Source organism: Plectropomus leopardus, chromosome 22 (assembly GCF_026936395.1).
Source record: "Plectropomus leopardus strain MGB_pleo_1.0 chromosome 22, ASM2693639v1, whole genome shotgun sequence".
NCBI lineage: Eukaryota > Metazoa > Chordata > Actinopteri > Perciformes > Serranidae > Plectropomus > Plectropomus leopardus.
Window position 1 is genome coordinate 27,219,175 of NC_142197.1, and position 27,029 is coordinate 27,246,203.

At 40.6% G+C, this 27,029-nt stretch overlaps 1 protein-coding gene and 1 long non-coding RNA gene across 2 annotated transcripts in view; one reads left to right on the forward strand and one right to left on the reverse strand.

The window, feature by feature from the left end:
• Window positions 1–27,029, reverse strand: part of LOC121961252 (uncharacterized) — a 97,596-nt gene that overhangs the window by 63,499 nt on the left and 7,068 nt on the right. The window lies entirely within an intron of this gene.
• On the forward strand, window positions 854–3,104 carry LOC148185956 (uncharacterized). The gene is made up of 4 exons (XM_088072952.1): window positions 854–1,213; window positions 1,368–1,519; window positions 1,606–1,684; window positions 2,220–3,104. The coding sequence occupies exons 1-4, from the start codon at window positions 854–856 to the stop codon at window positions 2,565–2,567; spliced, it is 939 nt and encodes a 312-aa protein (XP_087929078.1). The 3' UTR covers window positions 2,568–3,104.

Sequence of the window (27,029 nt, forward strand, 5' to 3'; positions counted from 1 at the left end):
TATATATATATATATATGGGCCGTTAACGGCGTTAACGTGCTGCGTTAACGCGGGATTCTTATCGCGCGATAAGCTATTCACTAAGTTGGGTCTATACAGTGAGCAAGGCACCAATTTCACTTTGTTGTTTAAGCGCGGATGTATACCTGGTCGAAATTACATGGAGGGGCGTGAACAAGGCGGAAGCTGATCTGCCTGAGTGACTGGTGGAAAAGGAGAAGCAGAGACTGGAGTGATTGGCTCAAGCCGTGTCACAAAGCTGCTGACTGTTAATGGTCTTCTTCATGACCTCTAATGTAGGCCCACAGTTCAGTTAGGGTCATGTTATCAGAGGCTGCACCCTCTGCTGTTCATTCCAGTTAGCAGGAAAAAGCTTTTTCCACATGGAGACCTGTAGAACCTGTGTTCCTAAATGTCTGTGTTTAACAAAATAAAAAAAAGTTAAACACCAAAGTAAATCTTATGGAACATTATTTTTCTTTACCAAATATTATAGTAGAACAGCTTTCTCAAGCAGTTTGTGATGCATTTTCATCATTTAGATAGATAGATATTATTTTGAATGTCTTTGGCAAAATTCAAATCTATAATTTTAATCTAGATTAATCTAGATTAACTACAGGATTGCAGTGAGATTAATCTAGATTAAAAAATTAATCTATGCCCAGCACTAATATATATATATATATATATATATATATATATATATATATATATATATAGTATAAAGCATATCCAAGTACCAAACATATTGGCTTGGCTACAGAGGCTCTGGTGAGCAAACCCCCCTGCTTGAAAGAAAAAGGTTTCAAAAGAGGCTATGAGGGTTGGCAGAACAGCCTGTGCTTCAAGATGGGCAACTACAGACATAAACTAAGCAGGGCTGGCATAAAGGATGTGGCTGTAAATGCAGGGAAGCGCAGCAGGACCAATCCAGTGGGTGCAGCATCCAGAGCCAGCATCAAAAGACCCAGAGGAGGGGAAGTCAGCTTCCTTCCCAATTACCTTCATGGAGAAACTAAGCAGACTTTGGAGACCCAGAGGCTTGCAATGGTCGTACAGTTCAAGAGGACATCAGCAGATAGAGACATGATTCTCATCCATCAACATATGCAACACATCTTTGCACTTAGGTGTGAAGAAATTGTGCATTCAGCTCCTCCTATTGCTGAACTGAAAGACAGATGGCCTGCACTCTTTTGTGAAGCACAAGTGAGTAAAAACTCAAAACTGACACTTAAAAAGTTGATAATACCTATATTGCTAAAATCATCATTGAATTGAATAGTTTAATATGGTATGTGTGTCTGAAAATGTCCGAAAAATTCAGTTTTAGAATCTTAGATTGCTTTTGTTTTTCATGTAGCTCTACAGTGAATTCCACAGGATCACCAATCAAAATCTACCATTTACCTTCTTTGCTGCACTTGACAAGCACACACCCCAGCTGCTAAAGCTGTACAAAAAGAGGAGGACCAGCAGTTTTGGTCAGAAGATGAAAGCAGTTTTGATGGCATATATTTGTTTGTTCTTTGTTTTATGCATTACATTGACGTTGAATGTGAATAATGAATCCTAACATTCCCCTACGCATACATTGTCTTTGTGCAACAGGACAAGAATGACATTGGTGCAGCTAGAACAACAGCCCTGGTCGGCTGTGTGTTCTTCTTTTCCCATGAAGTTAATATCCCAGTGTGTGACGATCACTTAACATTCATATTTAATATGTGCTTAAACATTAGGTCTCATCACGTACATTAAGATTAATTTACAGGTAGGGTGGTGCCAATGGACGGTGTCATCATCTATGGCAAAAAGAAAAAAAAAGACGATGTAATGATCCATCGTGATGTTTCACTGTGGACATCGTTTGATGGCCAATTTGACACACTGCCCAACCCTATTAACAGGTTATCTGCTCCCAAATTTGGAGCAGAATTTCAAAGTTTGTAAAGAACTGAGCATCAAATGCTAGGTTTTCACACTGCACGTCTTAGTGCTCAATTCTGAGTCACCAATATCAGATTCATAAGACAGACTAGAACTCCCCCCTCATTATATGGAAAGACAAATTGAGGGTAGTAAACTTGAAATATCTAAATAAGTACTCTTAGCTTGGTGTAAGATTTAGTAGTGGAACACCACATTGCTGAATTAGTACATCGAATTATGGCTCAGCATTTCTTTTGTGATATTCCTTCAGCCTTTTAATAAGCTTAATGATTTGTACAACAATGTATTCCCTTTTCAGGATGAGTTGGAAGCAACCCAGGAGGGGGCAGTGGCTCTGGTGGCAGTGGTGAATGAGGAGGAGGTGCCTGCAGGAGTTCCCTTTGGAACCCAGCACGTGATGATTGTTCTAGAGGATCAGGTTGTAATGTCTCACAGATCTTGGACTGATTCACTGGTTATTTTGTTTGGACTAGTTTATGCCCTCCATTTGAGCTACCCTGAGAAGCTAAGTGGCTTCTTTGAATTCACCCAGCTTGTCCTCTTCGATCTTAATGATGGGAGAAAGCAGCTCAAACCTAAGTTACAGGCTTTGAGAAATGAGCTGGAGTAAAGTTGTCAATGGGCTTTATTGTTGAAGGTCAACAGTTTCCAAAAAAATTACTCTTGGCTTGCATGCCACTTGCCAAAAACTGTTTTCTCTACACATAAAAATACCATTGATTGTAATTTTATTTTGTTCTTCATTCTCATTTCTAAGATGTATATGTTGTTTTAGTCACCAGCTTTAGGTTGGACATTGTAACTCGATAAAAACAATTGATCAAAATCTTCTAAACTGGGTAAAGGAAAACTGTTGAAATATCCTCCTCAATGCACAATTTCTGAGTATGGGCACAGTAACCAACTTAGCTAACGATTGCTGTATATTTACGGTGAAATTCTACAGCCCACTCCCGTTTCTGTGGAATACGGCAACTTGCTGCAAGGAAAATTGCATTCTGGGAGCCTTGTGTGGACAACCCGCGCCAATATTTGAATCCACAGCAGAATGCTGTAATGAATTGCAACGTCACAGCTGCTGAAAGCCGTGTAGCCAATCCAGTCTCAAGGAACGCATTTCCCTCCTCCCCTTTGCTTTGGCGTTCGGTCTCCAACCTGGCTCTACCTCCGACAGAGACACTTCCTTGCTCGAATAAAGATTCAATTCAGGTAAGAACCAGACTAATGTTGATAACAGCCAGCATAAAGGCGAGCCTTATGCTACGTTCATTCGGGAATGCAGGAAGCCGCTAGCCTTATGCTGGTTATCAGCATAAGGCTAGCGCGACTTCCCGCTTTATGCTAACGCTTTTACGCTCGCGACAGACTTTCTAGTGGCTTCGACGCTTCATTCACGTCGCGTCTCCTTATACTGCCACACAGCCCGCCTGAGCAGAGTGTGTGCGTGGCATTGCTGAGCTGCTGCGTCTCTCGCGCGTGTTCCTGTCCACATATACTGCGTCTCAGCTGCGTCTCAGCTGCGTGGCAGAGAAGCGCTGTGCCTGCAGAGCAGGTCCTTTTACCGAAGTCTCCACTTGAAAATCACCACATTTATATAATATATCACTATAACCGTGATTTATATTTAATTTAGGCATTTAATGGGTGTAGTAAACCCACACATATCGGGAAATATTTCTACATTTTAAAGCCTTGTTGAAACAACTGAAGCGACTCAGTCCGTATTTGCGAGGGCTTTTAATTTGAAAAGCATACCGGAAGTGTGTCAATGTTTGTAAACAAGATACGACGTTAATAAACGCTGATAATGTTGTTAAAATGACTGTATACGGGTCGTTTCCGGGTCTGTTTATGCCTGGAGCCGCGCCTCTCGCGCGGAAAAAATCGGCGAGACCTGGAATCTCTAGATGACGCGCCGCAGCAGCTACGCAGGACTCGCGCGACTGTTGCGCTGCTCATGCCGGCTATGTGGACACTCTAACCTGTTAGTATGGACGCCGAAATGAAAACAATGCCGTAACGCCACTCATGCTCTGCTCAGGCGTGCTGTGTGGCCCGGGCCTTAACATCGTTATACTGATCCGGTACAAAGCAAAGGCATGACCGGCACCCATATAGCTTGTTTCAATGTATTTCAGTGGGGTTAAGTATCTTTGGATTTTGTCAGATCATTCATTAACATGTTCCTTTTTTTCCCCAGGATGTAATGCCTGTGGTGTTTTGAGTGACTGTAAGTACACACACACTGCAGTTCAGTGTTGTCCAATCTTATGTAAATGTCCTGTGATGTTGGTCAAGTTTTTATCCTCTGTGTTTGTGTCTTCCCACAGAGCCTAGTGGATCCTGTGTGAGCAGCTATCCAAGACACTTCAAACAGAGAGCGCAAGTTCACCAACATCCCATCAGTTTCAGTGTGTCAGACTCTACTTTAGAGGCAGAGTGAGTACACATGGTACTGACATTGTGGTCATCACTCACTCACAATGACAAGTGCACTGTCATTCAAATTTTCTGGCGAAGTCCGCTCTCCTCTCCATCTTACTGACTCCAGCTTTAATTGGGAAAACAAACCCTGGCATTCTGCGCAGGCGTCAAAGCATGCACTTGTGACACGCTCAGTTGATAGTTGTACATGCATTTTGGAACTTCATAACACACACAATGTCAGAGGCAGTAGAGGATATCGGATTGCTAAGTGCATGTATTTATTTAGTGCATTTTTTTGTGTTTTCCATCTAAAAATTTCAGACGGTTCATCAATATAAATCCTGAGAGGGGTACGAGAGCCAAACAAGGAAAAGTGGTGTCAAAGAAGACTGGAAGAGAAGTGCAAAAGAAGCCACACAATGTCAATCCACACGTTGCCACACTTCTGCGCAAGCTTATGGATTACAAGTGGGACTTTGTAAATTAGTCAACACGTACCCCCTCTCACACACACACACACACACACACACACACACACACATAGGGAAGAGTTGAGAGGGACAGAGGAGCAGGAAAGGGGAGAGAAAGAAGAAAGGGATGGTGGTGTGAGGAATGTTTAGTTCGTCTAAAAATGGTCTAATAGAATGTTTTATATTAAAAGGGGCGGAGGAGCAGGAAAATGGAGAGAAAGATATCTTATAATAATATCTTAATATGTTCTAATAGAATGTTTTATAGTAAAAGGGACAGAGCAGCAGGAAAAGGTGGAGTGGGAAGAGAGGGAGGAGAGGGACGGCAGTGTGAGGAATGTTTTGTTGGTCTTAATATGTCCCAGCTGAAATCCCTTTTTGCATTTGTTCTAAAATGCTAGAACATTGTCTGTTCAAAAAATGTTTGGTCAGTCAAATAAAATGTTTTATACTAAATTGCATTTGCTCTGTTTTTAAGTAGCTAGATCAAATGTAGTGCTGCCATTAGATTGCTATATTGAAAGCCAAATACTGTGAATTAAATTTACAAGACAGGGCTGTAAATGGAAATGAAAATCACAGAATAGTAGTGTAATAAAAATTACAGTGATAGTAGATATCAATATGAAATTGCTGTAAATGGAAATAAAAATCACAGAATAGTACTGTAATAAAAATTACAGTAATAGGAGATATTAACATGGAATTGCTGTAAATTGAAATGAAAATCACAGAATAGTACTGTAATTAAAATTACAGTACTGTTTTGTAAATGATATTTACAGTAATACTGCTGTAAATTTACAGCAATTAGCTGGCTACTCTGCTGCCAGTAAATTACTGTAAATTTACAGTTAAATTTTTTACAGTGTAAGATCGCTATTTCTCTAGCATCATTGTCATCATTGACATCATTACTATAGTTCAATTAGCAATTAAAGCAACAAATCTTAAATATGTCTCTCTGACTCCACATACTACAGTGTTCATACATATATATGGGAAATTTGACTATGCATTTCTCAATTATTATTATTTTTTTTTTTGTAGTGTATTTTATTTTTATTTTTAAGTGTAAGTAAAAGACAAAATGGTCTTAAACTGTAAAACAGTATTAGGATCTTGTTTCCGTCGGCAGTGTCCAAAATGTACACTTAAGCTGGTAATTAAAATGTCATAACAGATCAAAGAACTATTTGTGTTCCTGATGAATACACATACAATATATATTGTTTTATGTCAATTTCATAGACTTTGATCAGAGGCTGCACATAGTGATATTAATGTGAGGGTGAAGTCTCTTTTGATGGGGTGTTTTTTTTTTTTCTGAAGACTTTATCGATATAGTTAAAGAGAAACAAATGTGGAGAGAGGAGAAAACTACCTTCTGAGAACTGAACTTTGAAATGTTTTGAAATTGAAGTGTTATGTCTTCAGATATGAATGTTAAGCTTTCAACAAAATAAATGGTTCAAGTTGTGTCACATATCTAAAGTTTGTATTGTGTTAATCCAACAAATGGTTAAAGGCAATCAGTTTCCTCAAATGAACTGAGCTACACATTGTCAGAACTAAAATGTAATAATTTACTTTAGTAGAAGAAAACGGAGTAATTTTAACTTACTTGGTAACATTTATGTAAAGAGATTCCCTTTAAGTTAGTGTTACTTAATTCAGAGCAATTCAATTAACACATTTTTAATAAGTTGGTAGAAATGTTACATTTGAGTGTAACATACTTATTAGTTTTAAGTTCCATTAACTGAGTGGAATGGTACTATTAACTTCATTTACCCAAGTTACCTTAACAATAAATACTTGAGTAACCTGAACTTAAATCAAAGAATTTTTCATAGTTGATTTGTTTAAGTTAATAAACTTAAATGGTTTAAGGCAGTCGGTTTCCTCAAATGGTTTGAGTTGAACTAACTCATCGGGTTTTACAGTGTACAAGCAACACAAGACTTAAACAGTTAAGGACATTTTAGGCCAGGGAGATTTAAACACTTTGGACTGATTGCAAAGATCTTTACATTTTCACACTGTTCTTTTAAATTCACATTGTAATGTGTATGTTTAATAGAGAACCCTAGAAATGAGTCCTAAAACCAAGAAATGAGCTGACATTTCATCACCTCCTCGTCTCTGTCAGTGTGTTGTTTGAATGTGTTTTTGGTTGGTAGCCTGAAATAAGGTTAACACAAGCTAAAAAGACTTTCACATTTTGTTCTATGACATAAAATATGTCAGTAAATATTCCAATGCAAACTTTAAAGCTTTTATGTGTCTTAACGTTTGTGTCATAACATGCTGTAACATAAATGCATGTAAACAATATAATCACGTTTTGTATTCTGGGACAGACTAAGTTCTTGTGACGACACGCCCTTCAGGTGTGGTCTGACACTGATATATTGTAAATCACATAAAGGTATGCAAAAACTGACACTTTTTTTAGTTAATTCTGTCTTTTTTTTGGTCTATTCATTCCCTCATATTGATGAATTTATTCCGTTGTTTTGGTTAATTTGTGTGCTTAAGTGCAATATTATTAATGTTAACAGAGAGTCAGCACAACAGATCAGCCTTTCTCCCTGAAGCCTGAAGTGGAGTACACCTGCTGGATCAGATTATCCCAGAGAGACTAGCTTCTCTAAAAAAATCTAGTCCAGGTTTGACATTTCAAAGTACAGTGTTTTTTTAAGAGAGACCTGGTCCATTGTGGTCCACATGTGAAAAACACAGTGAAATCTACCTTGCATTTTTTCACAAATAGAAAAAAGATTTCATAAATGTGAAAGTGGGTTTCAGACAACATTGAGGCTTTACTTAAGACATCTAACATGCTCTTAGTAGGAGGTGAAAAAAAGCTGAGAATCAGTTGTTAGGCTTTGCAAATTACATTTCCCTTAACTCTTCCCTTAACTGTTGAATCTGAAGCTGCAAATCAGACGCTAAGACCAGCATGGTTTACTTGAAGCAGGTGCACAGCACTTCAGGCTTCAGGGAGAACAGCTGGTCTGTTGTGCTGGCTCTCTGTAAAGTTATATAACGCAACACTTATCTGACAAAAAATGACGTAATCAATTAATCAAAATGAGGAGACGAAATGAATCTCGAGGCCACGCAATAGCATGTTGTGAGCTTAATTTAATAAAACGTGGCCTGGATTTATTTATTTTTTTATCTCAGCATGGCGCCTCCCAGGTCCACCATATAGGGGAGAAAAGTTACGAGGATTCTAAGGGCCTATGATAGACAGGGCCCTAAATAGAAAAGTATTAAGAAATGTTTTTTAAGATAAGATTATTAACCTGTCATCATTAACAAACATTTTTTTAGAATGTTCTAACTAATTTTCACAGTAACTTATTTACTTTCATGTTTTTCCCCTGTGTTTTCATGAAATGGTTTCTCTGTCTGTAAAGTCATTTAAAGCGTTGAATGGGTTAACTGGGTTCTGCAGGTTTGGTTACAGTATTTGTGCAGGATTTGCATGGCATGTGGTGGGGGCCAATGAGATATCTTTTAATTGGGCCCAAAATCCCTGGCAGGGCCCCTGCTCCCAGGCTCCAAAGCAGAGCCCATCGGAGAGAGAGGTCACTGTGATTGGCAGGTCCGCTCGGCGCATGAGACAAGAAGTGGTAAACAGTAAAAGAGGAGCTACAGTCAAGAGCATGTGAGATCAAAACAGAACTTTTAACTTTAGGTAAGATTGTTTTTCTTTATTGAGCGCTTAAGCAGAAACTGTATTGTTTTTGTTAATGTGCTCATCCACAGTGATTATGCTTTGTTCCTTCAACACTGGGTTGTGTGTATGTGCTAACAAGCTAACTAGCCTTGAATCTGTCCCTTCTGTCTTCCTGTTTCTCCATTAAACGATGAATTCGGATGACTGGAACTGCTGCTATGGAGAGTTATTTCCTCTCATGCAAGTGTTGGCTGTAGTCCTTACCACGTGTTCAGTGCAACTTTTTGTCAGAGAATCAGATGATGTGAGGTGACACAGCAGTCAGCCTTATCACCACTGTTGTTTGATGTCAGTTTGGCGTGTCTGGCCGTTAAGGCTTTATTCAACAGTTGAGAAACAAGACATGGGATTACTTTGGTCTTGAGGAGGAGCAGTGATTGTTTTTATAAACCAACCAAAACCTGAACTGTATATTTACTACCACTTGACTTGAACTTTACTGTAACCTCCTCTCTGCTTCGATCACCAACAGCTGTCTCTCTCCCTCTCTCTCTCTGGCTCAACCACACACTCGCTGTGCACACACTACACACTGATCTCAGGGGGGTGGGGGTGGGGAAGCCCTGCATGGTCTGCAGTTAGTTGAGTTTGCTTTCACATCTCGACCTGTGTTTGTGAAAACACAAAAATAAAATGGTTAGTGAAGCTCAGTCACAGAACTGTTGCTCCGCATCCTTGCGCACGTTTAAGCTTGTATACATACATTCTGGAGCTTTTTTGGTTGATTCAATGCCTGAGTATCATACAGACAACTGCACTGCCCTCTGCACCATCCCCACACAGTGTCACCATGACTCAGGTTAAATGGTCCCGGCAGCAAGTTATTACAGCTCACAGGTCACAGCCCCCTCTGACTTTCTGCAATGAGGAAGTGATACAAAAATAAAGAGCACTCAGTCACATGTTGCCTGGAACACTGAAATGTCACAGCGGTCTTAACACATTAACCATGTTGGACTTGAAGCTACAACACAGCTACAACTCGTTTATTGACAGCAAATCATTATTACATCCATTTTCCAAAGAATACCAAGTCTGTAGATCATAGGCGGATCACCGCATGGGCAAAATGGGCAAGTGTCCGGGGCCCTAGCGAATAGGAGTCCTTGGCCTCAAAATTTATGATCATTATTATTATTATTATTATTATTATTATTCATTCATTCATTTTCCGTAACCGCTTGTCCTCGCAAGGGCCATGCAATAGTCTGGCGACAACCTTTCACGCTCACAGTCACACCTACAGGCAATTTAGAGTCACCAATCAACCTAACCTGCATGTCTTTGGAATGTGGGAGGAAGCCGGAGACCCCGGAGAGAACCCACACAGACACAGGGAGAACATGCAAACTCTGCACAGAACGGCCCCCGCACAGAAGGGCCCCTGCCCGCGGACCGAACCCAATTCCAATCCAGGAACCCTCTTGCTGTAAGGCAACAGTACTACTACTAACTTATTATTATTATTATTATTATTATTATTATTATTATTATTATTATTAAAAGACTACTAAATGTGATTTTGAAAATTTAGTATGATTATGAAATTATTTGAATGTTTAAATCATATAATGTCTAATGACGCTGTTGTCATCACCTGTCGCCAGTGAAAGCTGTTGACAACAACAGCTGTCAACCGTCGCCGCTGTTGACCTGCATTTGAACTGATGTCATTTTCGCCACGAACATGGAGGAACACTCACTTAGCGGCTCGGCAAAGCGTAAACTTAAAAAAGAAAAAGAAGCAAATGATGTCGCTTACCCTCAATTTCAAAAGTTTTCGCCAAATATCAGGAACATCATGTTAGCAGTGCAGGTGCTACAGCCTTGCTCAACCTGGATGCTAATGCTAATGCCTGTGTGGCTAGCCCCAGCGAATGATACAAGCCCAGGCACAGAGGGCCTGTCGTTGAGGAAAAAGATAAAATGTCGGTGGCTGAAAATGAACCTGACCAGAGTGCAGTGAATCAGACGGGGGAAGAAGACTACTCATGGTGTGAGACTTTTAAGGGATCCTGTGCTGTAGGGGAATATATCTAGTGACAAAATAAAAACTATTCTCATTGAGCAAGGGGCTTCTTCGTTTCACAACAATATCCTGCATCAGCAAGAGACTGTTGTGTAGGTGGTCAGGCTCGTTCGTTAAGGAATTATATGTTGTGCAGTCGATTGCCTAATGGACAACTAGCAACACAAGAATGGCTGTTACATTAACCATCATCTGGACATGTATTCTGCTTCGCCTGCAAACTTCTTGGGACAAAAAATAATGCATTTGTGGATGGTTTTTGCTACTGGAAACATCCCCACTGCATTTCTGAGCATGAGAGGAGCCAAGAGCAGATGTTCAACATGCTAAGGCTGATGAAGAGGTCAAATGGTCCTAAGACAATTGACTGAGCCCTAAAAAAGCAAACTTTGGATGTAAGGCAATATTGGAGGGATATTCTACGATGTGGTGTGGCAGTGATAAAGTTTTTAGGAGAAAGAGGACTGGCATTTAGAGGAAAAGACAAGCTTCTGGAATCGCCACACAATGGAAACTATTTGGGGATTTTAGAGTTAATTTCCCAATTTGACCCCTTTCTGGGAGAACACATCAAAACATATAGTCAGAGAGGCAGAGGGAGCATCTTGCACTTATCCTCAACAACAAGCGGAAAGTTGATGTGAGAGAAAACATGGCAAGCAATTGCTTCATGATGTGAAATATTTCTGTTATTGTTGATTCAACTCCCGACCTATCTCATGATGATGAGTTAACATTTATCTTTCGATTTGTTAGCAAGCAAGGTAAGACGGAGCATTTTCTGGCTTTTGAGCCAATTCAGAGCCATACAGGACAAAATTTGGCAGATTGTGTTGTTGCCATGGTGGACAGGCTTGGGCTGGACTTACCTAATTGCAGAGGGCAGTCATTTGATAATGTCAGTAACATGTCAGGGCGGTACAATGCACTACAGGCGCACTTGAAGCAAAGACACCCATTAATTCATTATGCACCTTGTGCTGCCCATTCTCTGAACTTAGAGGCCAGCAGTCCAGAGTCCCTGTACACATTCAGCTCTGCATCTACACATAGATGGGAGCACGTTTTTCGGAAATCTGATATACATATTGACTTAACATTAAAGTCACTATCAAACACTCGGTGGAGCTGCTGAGCTGACTCAACTAAAGCTCTTTCGCAAAACTACTCTGAAATAAGAGAGCTCTTATCTGCAGATGAAAATGAAAAAAGAGACACCCGAAGTGAGGCCAGCAGACTCGGTGTGAAAATGGATAAACTGGAAACTGCATTTATGGCTAATTTCTGAAATACTATTCTTGTTCAATTCCAAATGATAAGTTTGCAGCTTCAAAAAGTGGACATAAACCTCATGTCAGCAGTGCAGCTTCTTTGGTCTCTGCATGATTTTGTGTCAGCACAAAAAGATCGTTTTGTAGACTGAAAGGGAAGCCATAGCTGTACCAGGTGTGTGCCAGATGTCCAAAAACGATATCCAGCGCACCAGCAAGCACAAAAAATTTGAAGATGACAGTGCAGAAAATTATACTTTATTTGATGGGTAAAGTAAAAGTAAATTCCAAATAGAAACACTTAATGTTGTTATTGATAAGTTAGTAAGCTGTCTTGGCCGCAGACTTGATGCATACAAGCACCTATGTGATCTGTTTGGGGTTCTGTTTATGCTAGAGACTGCATCAAACAGTAAATAAATCAACAAAGTGAACAGACTTTCCTCTGCCTATCCATCTGATTTGGACAGAAGTCTTGAGGATGAACTGATTCATTTCCAATCTTTCATTAGACCTGGACAGCACAGGCCTCCATCTAAACTTCTGAAAACAATGCTTAATTGTGGATTACAGTCAACATTTCCCAACGTATACGTTGTGTTCAGACTGTATCTTTCTGACACTTGACACTCTCTGTCAGCATCAGAAAAATTCTCTGAAAAACAGAGATCAGACAGTAAAAGTAAGCAACTATCAACTATAAAACAGGATTTTGTTACTGAGTTGCATATTTCTCTCCTCAAATGTTTTCAGAAACATGGTTTGGTCTACCTTTCAACCATAATACGAGATCTGACCACCCACTGTTGTGTCACACAGAACATTCATTTTTTCCCCTTTCTTTTTAATTTTCTTTTTATTTGTGATTTTTACAACCACAACCACTTTTTTACAATACTTTCAGTTATAACGCCTATGTAGTGCATATGTAGTACAATTTACTGGATAACTGCATTTCTTTTTTCCCTCTACTTTCATTTCCTTTGTCCTCATTGTTTTAGTTAAAAGAAAAAGCAAATGCATAATACTTCCATATCTACATATTTCAATTCAAAATCACATATCACATGGATCATTCTACATTATATTAGGTGCAAAGCATTCTGGTAGTAGTAGGTTTTCTATCTCTTGGGCAAAAGCTTCCTTTCTGTGGTCATCTAGCACCAATTTCAAAAGTAGTTGTGTCTTTCTGCGGCAGAGACTACTTAGTTTTATGTAAGGGCCTTCTTTATATCGGTGAACTACTTCTTTAAAGCTCTGGATTTATCGAGGTTGGTTCGGGATCAGAAGCAGAAGCTGCTGCCACAATGGAAGCAGAGTGGCTCGTAAAGATAAGACAGCATCCAAAAAGGACTTTTACTGACCTGCTCCACTGTCCACTGCTGATCCTGTGGGAGCCTCAGGAAGCTCACTTACTAGGTGGTACACACACACTCAAACACACACTAACAAACACACATACACACACACTCCATCCACTTATGCAGATATACCCCCAGACTGTCCTGAGTAAACACTTCACCAGCACAAGCAAAAATCTAATCTCTTAGCCTCTTCCTCCTTTTCCCAAACACGAGCAGACACATACCAACACATGTCCTCACATATACAAACACAGGGCCAACAGCCATTTGAGTTCCATCTTTTAACAGTGAAGACGCCCCTCTGGGAGCAGCACAGCTGAGTGTTTATGTGTTGCCTGCATTTCTCCCTCATGAATATGAAATGAGCTCAATTAGGGCAAGCGCGCTGCATGGGAGCATTCCTTGACATGGCTCTAATTGAAATCAACAGCAGCTTGGCCTCCCTTGCTGAGGCCTGCCTAATGCCATTAGAGGGGATCTGAGGGCATGGTGTGTGTGTGTGCATGTGTGTGCGTGTGTGTGTGTGTGTGTGTGTGTGTGTGTGTGTGGTACTTCCACCTCACTATTCCATCATACACTGATCCACATTCACACCCGCAACAACAGCAAGGACACTCAATGAATGACACAGCACAGACACATAGGGTGCACATGCACTCATCCACTCTGAGGACGAGACGCTGCGAACATGTTGAACAGGAAGAAAAGAGCATGCCATGTGCCATCAGCACCAAAGACAACACCCTAACCATCATGCATCCCTCATCAACACCTCACTGTACAGAAGTCATAATGGGCTCTTTCTGTTATTTGCACATTGTTCCCATCCAGTGGAAATTACACAGACTGCAGCAAGGTACACACACACACACACACACACACACACACTCACACACAACATGCCCTAGGTGCAATTAGTGTTAACACTGTCAGTAATGCACTTGCATGAGCCTGCATGTTTGATTTCCCACAGTGAGACACACACACACACACACACACACACACACACACACACCGCATGCACCGCTGTTATGTAACAATTAGCCACGTGTTGCCGTGGGAACAGGGAACGAGCAGGCTGAAGGGGGGTGGGGGGTGACCAGACAAATAGAAAGGCTAAGAGTGGAATTATCAAATCAATAAGATGACACTGACATTTCAGTAACTAAGTGAGATCACCTCACAGCACCTTCAAATCACCTCACAGCACCTTCAAAAAAACACACATGTACGCACATGCACACAAAAAACACACACGTACGCTCATGACTTGACTGAGGTGGTTCAGGCAAGGCTAGTAGAGCATAATAGCCACAACAAGGCATGTCACTTCCTTTTCCCACATGGAAACAAGCAGGAAAATTAAAAGATGAGTAATGCTGAACCAGACCAAAATTAATAACATGACGCTGCAATAATCTTTGTTCTTCATACATGAACAAAGCATTAATTGGCTCTGTGTTAATGAGAACATTGTCACTTGTAGTGACAAACCTACAGACAGTTGTCAGCCAACTCTGGAGCTCCCCTCAGCTCTGTGAAGCATTTTAACATCTTTCACTTAATGTTTTGGTTTTCAAACCTGCACATTTCATGAGTGGGTTCACAAACACACTGTGGACTATAAAGCCAGCATTATACATCAGACTGGCAAAGTTGGCAACTAGTTGTTGAAGTCAGAAGGCTTGGATGGTATCACGGTATTACAGTATACCAGGGTATTTGAAATTCAGATGGTATGTTTTTCAATGGGTACATCACAGAAATTTCAGGTAGGTATAAAGAAATTAAATATTACAAAAACCAGAGGAGTAACCTGTTTAGCAGCTAAGTAGTGTGATTTTCTTTCCCCTGAGTTGGTGGAAACCAGATCATGTACAGTATGCTGGACACAAACACCAATCCGCATGAATGCTAAGTGTCCACTAGCTGTGTAAATAAGCAGCTGGTTGATACTTACATTAGCTATAACAACTTTATAAGATGATAATATCTCATCTGTCTGGTGCGTTTAGTGGCAAGCTATTGATATCACAACCTTGAAATTTGCACATATAAGGCAAAAGGTCACTGATAATGATGTTAATAGTTTTTCTGAGGGCTTGTTTCCACAAACTAGTGGCTGTCATAGTTGTAACAGGATGTCGAAGACACATGAGAAGTGGTTACATGTTAATATATTAATGAATGAGAAAGTTATTGAAATCTCAACCTTAAAATGTGTGTATGTGAGACAATAGATCACTGATAATGATGCTAAAAGATTCACGTAGGGGAATTCAAAGACTCTGGAACTAGTTTGATGTCAATATATTCATGTTTGTTTTGTCTTGCTGAGAGTTAGATGAGTGAGTTAGTGAAGTAACTATGGATTATATTTATTTTGATCTTACATTTATGCTTTGTTCTTCCACAGTGTTCCACATATGAGAGCATTCTCAGAAGCATCTGAGGTTAAAATAATGGTGTAATACCAGGCAGCATGGTGGAACACAACGGCTCTGGCCTGTCCCCTTTCTATTGTTCTGCGTGGAGGAGAGGTGGCAGAACTTTTTTTTGTGGGAATGTCGTGCTCTGCTGTTACATCAGGGAGAGACAGAGGAAATGCTATAAACGGTAAGTGTTCCAGGTCCATTTTCAACAATCTAGGCCAGTCACTGTGACGTAAAAGCCAGGGAGGAAGGGGGGAGCTGTTGCATTGCTCATAAACGGGTAGAGGTGGATGTGGTTGACAAGGAATGAGCAAATGTGTGTGTGCGTGCGTGTGTGTGTGTGTGTGTGTGTGTGTGTGTGTGTGTGTGTGTGTGCGTGTGCGTGCGTGCGTGTGTGTGCATGTGTGTGTGTGTGTGTGTGTGTGCATCTTTATGTAAAAAGACAATATAATGTCAGCTACACCAGCTGATCAAGAGGCTGTATCAAGAGGCTTTCTCACAAATCGAAGTCCTGCGTGTGCTGTTAGTGTGAAGACGCAGGAACCTGAGATGTTGTGTTATTGCTGCGTAACCCTGGCGCAAACGGGTAGTTTGGAGAGATCATCCCTCCCTCCATGCGCTGGACAAAGGCAGATGACAGACCAGAAATGTTTCTAGGATTTAAGGACACTGGGGGCTTAGCTCAGACTTCTGCAGGAGGGTCAGAGGGGAATCCTCATTTTTGATGAAAAAGCTCTGTTTTGATGCCGTTTATATGCTCCTTATTTACCCTGAAAAACTTTTATTTCACTTCAATGATGAACTGTGATGTTAGAAATATTAGTAGTTGTTAGTAATTAGTGCTGAGTAGAAACAGAATACTTTACAACTGCTGTCATTAAACATTTATTGACTAGAGTTGGAAAAATAGTCTGTATTTTTTTGTGGCACAATCAAACTAAGTACATAATGTCAAGCACAAGTATCGAATGATAATTAGATTGTAGGGTTCATTTGTTTTGTTTCTGATACCGGCGCTAAAACTTATTTTTAAGGGTACCAGTGCCTAACTGGTGCCTGGACCGATACTGAAAAAAATTAAAGCAAACCATAACACTTTATGACACAAAAGAATGTCTTTTTTTTTACTGCACAGGCAAAGTTAAACTTTGGAGGGATATATGTTTTTTTTATTCTGGCATCCAACTTTAAATGCTTTTGTATTTCTTTAATAATTTTTCAAGAAAACATGACGGGCCCACAGGTTTGGAAGGCATGTTTTCTTTTCCTTTTTTTTTGAAATAAAAAGACCCTTTCTTTCTTTTCTATTAAAATTTTTGGTGATTTTTTTTTCTTTTTTCATGATTTCCAAAGAAAGCATGCCTTCCAAACCCGCGGGCCTGCCAAAATTAAAATCCCCAAAATGACCTTTGACCACAGACAGAAACTTTAATAGCAAAAATTACCATTGTATTTTCATATTTCCAATGGTCCTTCTCATGTGGGATGAACACAACGCATTTTCCACAAGTCACTCAGGGAGGCTGAAAGAAGAAAAATAGGCTATCTGTTGCTGTGAGAAGGGTCAAAATAAAAACAAACAAACAGTCAACCCCTCCTATGATGTATAAGGAATACTCCCTTAGACCTGTTCTTATTAACGATATAATTATATAAAATATATAACAGTTTACATAGTTATATACATGTTTAGATTGGGGGCTATTTATAAAACATTCAGGGCTAAAGCCTCGGATGCCCGGAACTGATGACGCCACTGTGACACACCAAAGAAAGGCATGTGCAAACGGACATAAATCCACAAGCAAATACAGCCATGTCAGTAACATGGGAAGCATTGATTGGTTGAACCTTTGGTTTTTTGGGGGTTCTGCTCTTCTTTCCTGTTTATCACCCTGAACTCACACTGTTTCTCTAACCTTGACCATCTCTCTCACCCCCCTCAGGGTCTCTCCTGTTGCCGTGGGGATGTGTCTGACTTTAGTGGGCCTGCAGAGTGATGGCTGTGAGAGAGTGTCAGTGAGAGGACGAGAAGGAGGTTGCTGAGAGCATGCCAGCAGGCAAACAGACAGAGAGACACTGGTCAGAGTTTTGTTGCCACAGGCTGCCATGACACTGTGGACCAGGATGAACTTCCTGTTGCTCCGGTGACCTCAATTAAGAGCTGAACGCCAGCACTCAGCATGGAGAGGCTCCCAGAGTCTGCTGACCTTGAATGCTGGTGACAGTGGGTTGTGGGGGGTCACAGCGGTCTCCAGGCCCATGGAATTGAGCACTTCCCCTTTTCAGCTGTGTGGTTTTGGGTGTCATGCACAGACGTCAAGCAGCATGGGATACATGACACACGCTAAGCGTCTCTCACTTTCTCTGTCTCTCTTCCATCTGTGGCTGAACAGGACACTGGAGAATGGCTAACATAGCAGTGTTGGTTCATGTGACACTCCCCTGTGCCTCTGGCCTACTTACCAGAGCTTGTTCAACTACATCCTCACTGAGCCAGCTGTCAAAAATCCAGCTATGACCTTTATGACAATAGCATTTGTCATGTTTGCTGAAACTGACACTATATCCTGATGAGACAACAAACTTGAAAAAAATCATGTTCCTCCTCATCCTCATAGTTCTTCTAATGGCTTTCATTCCAATCTACTCAACCAATGAGAGCTGAGGAGTCTCTAACACCACTGTCAATGCAGCCTGTTCTCATTTCAAACTTCAAGCGTAAGATTGTGATGCCAAAAGCCAAATGTAGTCTGCACATGAAATTGTGCTGGATGGCATCAGGTCGACCCGCTGCCGGTATTAATTTAATAAGGAGCGTGAGGGTGCCTATAGGGCGTGTGAAAGGGGCGGTGGATGGGTCCAACAAACCCTAGAGAGTTTGGTGATCACTTCCCATCTGAATGTGATTTTTTTTTCTGCACCTTACCATGTGCCTTATTCTAACCATCAGTGCTAGCATGTGCATTTATAGACGTCCCACATTGGTTGCCATATGCATGTGTTGTCTAAACATAACTACCTGCTCCATAATCCCAATATGTGCATTGGTTGACATCACATTAGCGACATCCCAAGACGTTAACCGCAGACATAAAAGAATACCTATAACATAATATGTGATAGGGCTGCTAGATTACAAAAAAATAAAAAATAATAATCATAAATATTTTAACTGATACTGAAATCACAATTATTTAATGACTATTTAACATGATTCTCACTGGCCTTTAGAACATCCTTCAGTTATTGAACACTCCCACGGGTTTTTTTTTAACACTGGATGTCCTTTAACTTTAAATACAAGTGAAAAACAATGAAAGGTTTGTGGTGCAGCCATGACTGGGTAACACATCTTGCACATAACTGTAGTTTGTTCAAATTCACGTAATAATAAAACCTAACCCAACTAATACAAACCCCAATTCCAATGAAGTTGGGACATTGTGTAAAACGTAAATAAAAACAGAATACAATGATTTTCAAATCCTTTTCAACCTATATTCAATTGAATACACTACAAAGACAAGATATTTAATGTTCAAACTGATAAACTCATCAAATAAAAAACATCAAATTCAAAATAAGTGAATATTTGCCCAAAAAAAACAATAAAGTTTTCAGTTTGAATATTAAATATCTTGTCTTTGCAGTGTATTCAGTTGAACCTATGTTGAAAGGATGTGCAAATCATTGTATTGTTTTTATTTACGTTTTACACAATGTCCCAGCTTCATTGGAATTGGGGTTTATATAATTTAACAAAAAATAACAGCTACTGTATCAATAACAGCAAAATAAATTTTGAGTTGGGATCAATAACTGTTTCACTTACTCAAGAGAGACTCAGCAGACAGACTTCTCTCCATTATCTGTTCAGAAGCAGCTGGGAGTGTCACTACAATGAGAAAAGCTTGTCCACCTTAAGAGTCCACCTTAAGGGAGCCTGGTCAGTTTCCAGTGGGAAGCTAACTTAGCTTGCTAACTTCGGGGGGTAACTTCTGTCACTAATCAGTAGGTAAAAGGCTATACATGAGAACGCGTCTTGGGACTTAAAGAGCTATAGCATTTATTCACTGCAAAACAGCCTCAACTGTTGACACATCACACAGCTGCATTTCACTTCATACTCCTACTTCATGCTCCTCTCACTGTAGCCTCATTGTCACCATCACCGGCACGTGTCTGCTCTCCCGCTCGTGCTCATTGTCACTCACGCTCTCTCTCTTACTGCACACACTGTCTGGATCCAAAATGAGACAGTGAAGTTGAAGAGGTGTCTCTGCTGGACGGAAATATCAATGTGAAGTTGTCCAACATCAGCTAACTTTAGCCACCATGAGCTACAGCTCATACCACAACATGCTCAGTAGTGTATGGAGTTGAGTGTTGTGTTGTGAACTCATGAATTTCATTTCACTGAGGTTGCTATCTGTGACTGTCAGTTTTACAGGGAAAATTATCCGCCTTTGAACAGGAAGTGTAAAAACAGTGCAATTGGGGTTTAAGTGAGCCACAGGAAAACTAGATGGGGAAAGGAACTGTGCATAAAACATGACTATATAACTAATGCTGATTATCAGCAACCCAAACAGAATCTGTGGATTTTTTTAAGTGTTTTGAGCAGTAATCAAAAATTTAAAATATTTTTTTAAAAACTGTACTTTTTTTTCCTTCTTTTTCTGCATGTAATGTTACAGGCAATATGTTTTTTAAGATATACGTATTTACTTTTAACAATTTGCAGAACGGATCTGTGGATGGACATTGTCCGTAATTGAGCTGTAGCTAAATGATCCTTCCTTTTGTTATGACATTGAAGAGTGTATTTGGGTTCAGTAGCCTATAACATCCATCAACACCATCCACCATAACACAGACACAGGGCTTTAAACCATGCACACAAGTGCTACAATACACACACATACGCATACGAACTAAAAACATTTATATTAGCATGTCAAAGGATTATTTTAGCACATCTCCTGACTCGTCTTGTCCGTGAGAAATGATCCCACTGAATGGCCAGGAGTTACATATTTTGATATTCACAACAATTTGATGGAATCACCAGGTAAGATCATCATTTACGCTAACAAAGATCAAAAGCAAGAGGCATTACATGGCTTAGTTAACTTCAAACTCTACAGTTTGTAGGTCAAGTTGACAAAATGCCCACTGCTAGTTATGGATTGAATACGATGTTGATAGTGCACACCACCACAAATCAGCCTTTAGGTATTTTTCTGTTGTTTGCTAGCAGACATAAATGACAAGAAGGTACCCTCATGCAATGCAAAGTCTATGGGGAGCGATGAACTGTTTTTCAGGACATGAATGCACTTTGTCTCTCTGCTCCATCTGTGCAATGCTCTTGCTGTATATTTTATGTGTTTTATGTATGTCACTTCTCTTATTCTATGACTTCATCTCTTTTTTTATTTACTGTGAACGTTTTTTCTAATAGGGCGTCTGTGGCTCCGAGGTAGAGTGGGTCGTCCTCTAATCGGAAGGTCAGCGATTCGATCACCAGCTCCTCTAGGCAACATGTCAAAGTATCCTTGGGCAAGATACTGAACCCCAAATTGTTCCCGATGCTGCGTCATTGGAGTGTGAGTGTGTGTGAATGATTACTGAGAAGCAGGTGGCACCTGTGCATTAGCAACAGCCACCAGTGTGTGAATGTGTGTGTGAATGGGTGAATGTGACATGTAACGTTAAAGCGCTTTGAGTGGTCAATAAGACTAGAAAAGTGCTATACAAGTATACCATTTACCATTAACCATAATGTATTAACAATTATATATAATATGCTAATGCAGGGCTGGGCGTTAAAAATATGGCTTTAAAATAATATTACTATATTTTAAGTCTATCCACAATATACACAATATATATCTTTATATTTTTAAATATCCTTTAAACTAATGTTAACTACTAAAATAAAAAAATTACTTAATGAACTACATTTACACCAAAGTTAAAGTAGCTACTGTCATATAATAAAGTTGAATACACTACTGTTGTAATAACATTTAATAAAATTCAGTTATAAGGAAGTTAAAGTACTTTTATAATGACATTTTTATAAGTATTGTTGTAATTAAAGAAATCAAAGCGGGGCTCATAGTGCTTTTTATTGAGCGACCTAGCTGATCTCAGGCTGGAAGTGTTAATGTTTTTGCTGTAGACTTAAAGCTTCCAGTCAACAGTTGGATGTTAGCAGACATTTAATCAGATACAGTGGTGTCTTTAATTGTGAGAATGCATTTACTGTGAGCGGGCAACAAACAGCTCTCCATCCATGAAGTAACTCCTCTTTAAATATTTCTCTCTATATAATATATAATATATCTGTAATATCTTCAAAACTATGGAGCAAATCAAGGATAATGTTACTACCTCCTCAAAATAACCCTCATTTAATTATCTCAGCTCCGTCAGTTTCCTCAAGTAGGTTATCTTTTCACTGAACTTATTCATACATTTCCCCTTGAACTCCTCTTGGACATGCTTCCCAATCTCAATCCTTTTCAGCTATCTTGTAACGTATCTCCCTCCAAACTCTTTAGAGTCTGCTCTTCAGCGCTCTGCATTGTGCTCCTGTGAACACTTCCTGGTGGCAGAGCTTTCTCAGTCACCCTCTGCCATGTGAACGCTAATCAAAGCAAACAAGGAGAATGTGTGTGTTTTATGTGTGTGTAGAAAGTGGAGAGGGGGAGGGTGCTAAGGGAAGAAAAGAAAACCATCAAGAGCTTAGTACATCACTTTTTCTTTTCACCCTCTTTACATTTCTGTGTTTATATTTCGCCCCCACATCCAGTTTTTCTTCCCCATCTCGTCTTTTAATTGCCGTGACCAGCAGGCATATGGACGGTGGGCTGCTGCCAGGAAACGTTACATCTTTGTTAAAGCCCGACCTGATATTCCTACAGTACAGCAGCTCTACTGAAGAGGAAAACAACACACATACAAAGAGAGTTAAGGACAAATACTGCCATGCTAAATTATTTGTTCCAGATCTCATTATATCGACACCCTATGTCTTTCCTCCCTCATCTCGTCTCTAATAAAGACATGGGAAGTTTTCGCCTCCATTAGCCGTGCCCTGCTGAGGTTTCATTTCACGTCCTCCCCAGGCCACCAGAATGCCAAGCAGCTTGGTGCCAGGCCAGACTCTCCCTGCCAACTCCCCCTCCATCCTGCAGGCTGCTTAACAATGCAATATGCTGCTCACCTCTGACCAGAGCCACTCCATTCACAGTGTGATCACAGCGCCTTGAAGAAGGCACGCAATGCAGTCAGACGCTTTACAAGTCTATACACCACAGGGAGGAAAATACAGGCATCTCCACTCATTACACAATATGTTAGAGATCAGGTCTATATATATATATATATATATATATATATATATATACAGTGGCGGCTGGTGATAAAAAATTTTGGGGGGGCGCACTGGGGAGTGGGGATTACAACACAACTATAAACTCTACTTGAACATAAATTTTGCTCTCCTCTCCTTCAGGCCAGCAAATTTTTCAATGACTTTCTGATTGAAATCTGTCATTTCACAAACAAGTCTCTTTTCCATGGAGAGCATGCTAATTCTGCCAGAAAACTGTAGCTTCATGCTGTTGTCAAGATGGCTACGGCTACTTTCATGCCGTTTGCATTTTTCAGAGAGATGTTTCAGGTCTCTGACCCCCGTTGTTGTCCACAGAGGTTCAGTGCCAACACTTTGAAAAAGCAAGCAGGGAAAGCAATAAAGAGCATTGCTAACTTCACATCCAGTTAGCCAACTGTGTTTAGCATAACACAGGCGGGAGAAGCCCCGGGTGTAACTCCGCCCACGGTCACTTGCCTGCTGCTGGATTTTTAAGTCCGGTTGGTCCGGTCCAAGCTCCTTAATCCGCTTCTTTTCCTCCAGTGAACGCCTCGTGAAATTATTATTTTGTAAAGAAACAACCGAATTTTGTTTTGCTGCCGCCATTGTCTCCTGTCTTGTCGTGACTTGTCCGTTTGCATCCGTATGCGCGGGTCCGTCTGTTGACTGTGTTTGTGACAGATGCGCTCGCGCGTCTACGCTGCCAGGGGTGTGACTTTGATTGACAGGTATCATCAATCAATCAGGTTGGATGAACAATGACAGACAACGCGCTGATTCGCCACGGGCGCAGAGAGCTGCGCCCGGAGGAGAATCTTTGAGTAACAAATTAGAGACCACCGTGAAGTCACATGGAAGAAAAGTTTAACGACATACATACACACTCATTTGGCCGGCGTCCCTCGCCTTTGAAACATATGTATTTCAGCCTGCACAAAAAACAACTCTGAATAAACCCAATATGGGATGGGAAGGCTTGAAAAATTAAAAGTCAGACACATTTTCTGAGTGCACAGATGTGATAATTACTTTTTATTGCATGATTTATGTGTACTGTGTGTCTATACTTTTTCCTGTAATTTTGATGGGGGCGGCGCCCTAGCGCCCCCTATTGACAAGCCGCCACTGTATATATATATATATTTAGCACATCCATCCATTTAACATGTATCTATATTCCATATTCCACAATCCCCAGAAGATGACTCTGGGGTGATCCCCTAAAGACAACAGGTCAAAGATTCCCCTTAACTTCTTGGCCAAGACTGTGGTCCAGGACGTCTGTCCTAAAAACAAAACGTCCAGACTTAAAAAAAAACTTGCTCTGGTTATTAATAATCCCAAAAGAATGACTCGTATTGCTCTCTGTGACCCCCTGACCCTTCCTCTGGCACCACCATCAGGACAAAATTTCCCAGTTAAATTCAAACAATTTTTGGACAGATTACTATTAAATTTAATGAGCACATTCTTGCTCCCAAGAGGATAAATCAGACACAGATGTGAGTGTGGTCAGAAGACAGTTGGGCTCTCAGTAAAACTTCCCTGAATATTAAAAAGGGTAAAAAAAAATAAAAATAAAAATTAAAGCTGCAAGCAGTGATGAACGGGCCCTCACACCTCTCACCTGCGACTGATGGAAAAGGGCAACACCGCAGTGGGAAAAAGAAGCCAGCCTGTGTGATTGTGGCAGGGCTCTGTGGAGCTGGATACCTGTGAGGTTTCTTTAGAAGGTATTGGGACACTCTCTGACTCTTTCTCTCTCTCTCTCTCTCTCTCTCTCTCTGTGTGTGTGTGTCTGTGAGGTAGAGTCAAAGCTACAGCTGCCAGCAATGTGAAACAGGGAAGCAGTCAGCCTGTGTGATTGCTGGAGGGCTGTATTTGCTGTAATCTGCTGCTGAGAGTAGGGGAAACAATGGAAATCAATGGATTCAAATCAAAATGGCCGACTTCCTGTTGGTTTTACGGTATGGCCCCAAGTGACTTTTCTGTAGGTACTGGGGTGTTGCACAGGCCTCCAAAGTTTCACAGCTCTAGGTAAAATGTGCTGCGGGGCTGCTTTGTTGAAAATCAGTATAATTCCTTCAGTTTCAAGATGGTCCTAGCACCATTCTGTGCTCTAAGCTGTATATTTCCAACAGGGATCACACTTAATACATAACTATAATGCACTGTGATAACCAACCAAGCTAGCAGTAAGTGTTGGATTTATCTTCACCCACCCATCCATCCATCCATCCATCCATCCATCCATCCATCCAGTAGGACTGCTCCATTGTGTCAAAAATAGTAATCACGATTTTTTTTGATTGATACTGAAATCACGATTATTTAACGATTATTTCATATAATTACTCACTGGCCTTCAGAACATCTTTCAGTTATTGAACATTAACTCTGGTGGGTTTTAACACTGGATGTCCTTTAACTTTAATAAGAAGTGAAAAACAATGAAAGCTTTGTGGTGTAGCCATGACTTGATAACACATCTTGCACGTGACTGTTTGTTCATATTCACATAATAGTAAAACATAACCCAACTAATATAATTTGAAAATATATTACAGTTACTGTATAAATAACAGCAAAATACATTTTTAATTGGGATCAATGATTGTTTCACTAACTCAGGAGAGACTCAGCAGACAGACATTTCTACATTATCTGTTTAGAAGCAGCTGGAAGTGTCACTACAATAAGAAAAGCTGGTCCACCTTAACAGTCTACCTTAAGGAAGCCTGGTCTGTTTCCAGTGAGAGGCTACTTTAGCCTGCTAACTTCAGGGCTAACTTCTGTCACTTTAATCAGCAGCTGGCGAGTTAGACATGGGAACGTGTCTCGGGTCTTGAGGAGTTGTGGCATTTATTCACTGACAAAGAGCCTCAACTGTTGACACATCACACAGCCACGTTTCTGTTCATTCTCTCTGCTCCTCTCACTGTAGCCTCATTGTTATCATCACCGGCACGAACATGTCTTGCTCTCCCCACTCATGCTTGTTGTCACTCATGCTCTCTCTCTCGCTGCACATGCTGTCTTGATCCAAAATGAGACACCGAAGTTTCAAAACAACCAGAGAGGCAGTGCATCATGACTTGCTGTTTTCAACCTGTGCTGAAACTTCTATGTGGACTTTGGTGGGACGGGCAGAGCACGAGCAAAGGGTGCACTTGATTTACAAAATAAAAGTCAAAACAGGAGCAACATTTTTTAACGCATCATGCTGCGCAAAATCATTTTTATCCTGATTATCTTGTTTTAAAATCGAGGAAAGCCAAAATTATAATCGAAGTTGAAATTCGATTAATTGCACAGCCTTCTCATCCAGTGCCTCCGTCCATTATTTTATTCTATGGGGGTAAAGATGGTCGCAGCCTTGAACACGAGCAGAGCTTTACAGTATGATGCAAAGAAGCCATAGAGGAGTCCACTTTCAACAACATTACTGTCAGCCAGTGGAGGGGAGTACACTGTCAACCTAATCATTGAGTAAAGTGATTTTTGGCAGATTTTCCCTTCATCACTTCCCTGAATAATACATTCTGTCAGATGGCTCATTGGGCCTTCCATGAGCGCCTTTGAAAGCCATCTTCCCATGTCCATTTTCCATCCCTTAGGAAGCCCAGTGTTTGCTGGGGAAATATTTGAGGAGTGTCCATTACAGAAGCTGTTATGAAAGTCTTCTAACAGCCAAGGAAGTTGGAGTGTGCTCCAGTCCGAGAGGGCAGCCATCCATAGGGATGATGACTGTGGATAGAAACCGGGGAGGCTGGCTCAGAGCTCAACAGCCAAAGCTCCGTACAAACAAAAGCCTGTGTCACTACTTTTATAGTGAGCAGAGGGTAAACACATTTCATAATCAAATGCGCACTTGCCCAACCTACGCAGACACTGACTCATTTTTACTGCCTGTTTGTTTATGGTGGTTTGGGCGGCGATCC

Excerpts from the sequence above, each read along its gene's own strand:
- LOC148185956 (XM_088072952.1), top strand. The coding sequence starts at position 854 with ATGGGCAACTACAGACATAAACTAAGCAGGGCTGGCATAAAGGATGTG. Across the intron at positions 1,214-1,367 it reads CACTCTTTTGTGAAGCACAA|CTCTACAGTGAATTCCACAG; the intron begins GTGAGTAAAAAC and ends TTTTTCATGTAG. Across the intron at positions 1,685-2,219 it reads TGTTCTTCTTTTCCCATGAA|CTTAATGATTTGTACAACAA; the intron begins GTTAATATCCCA and ends CCTTTTAATAAG.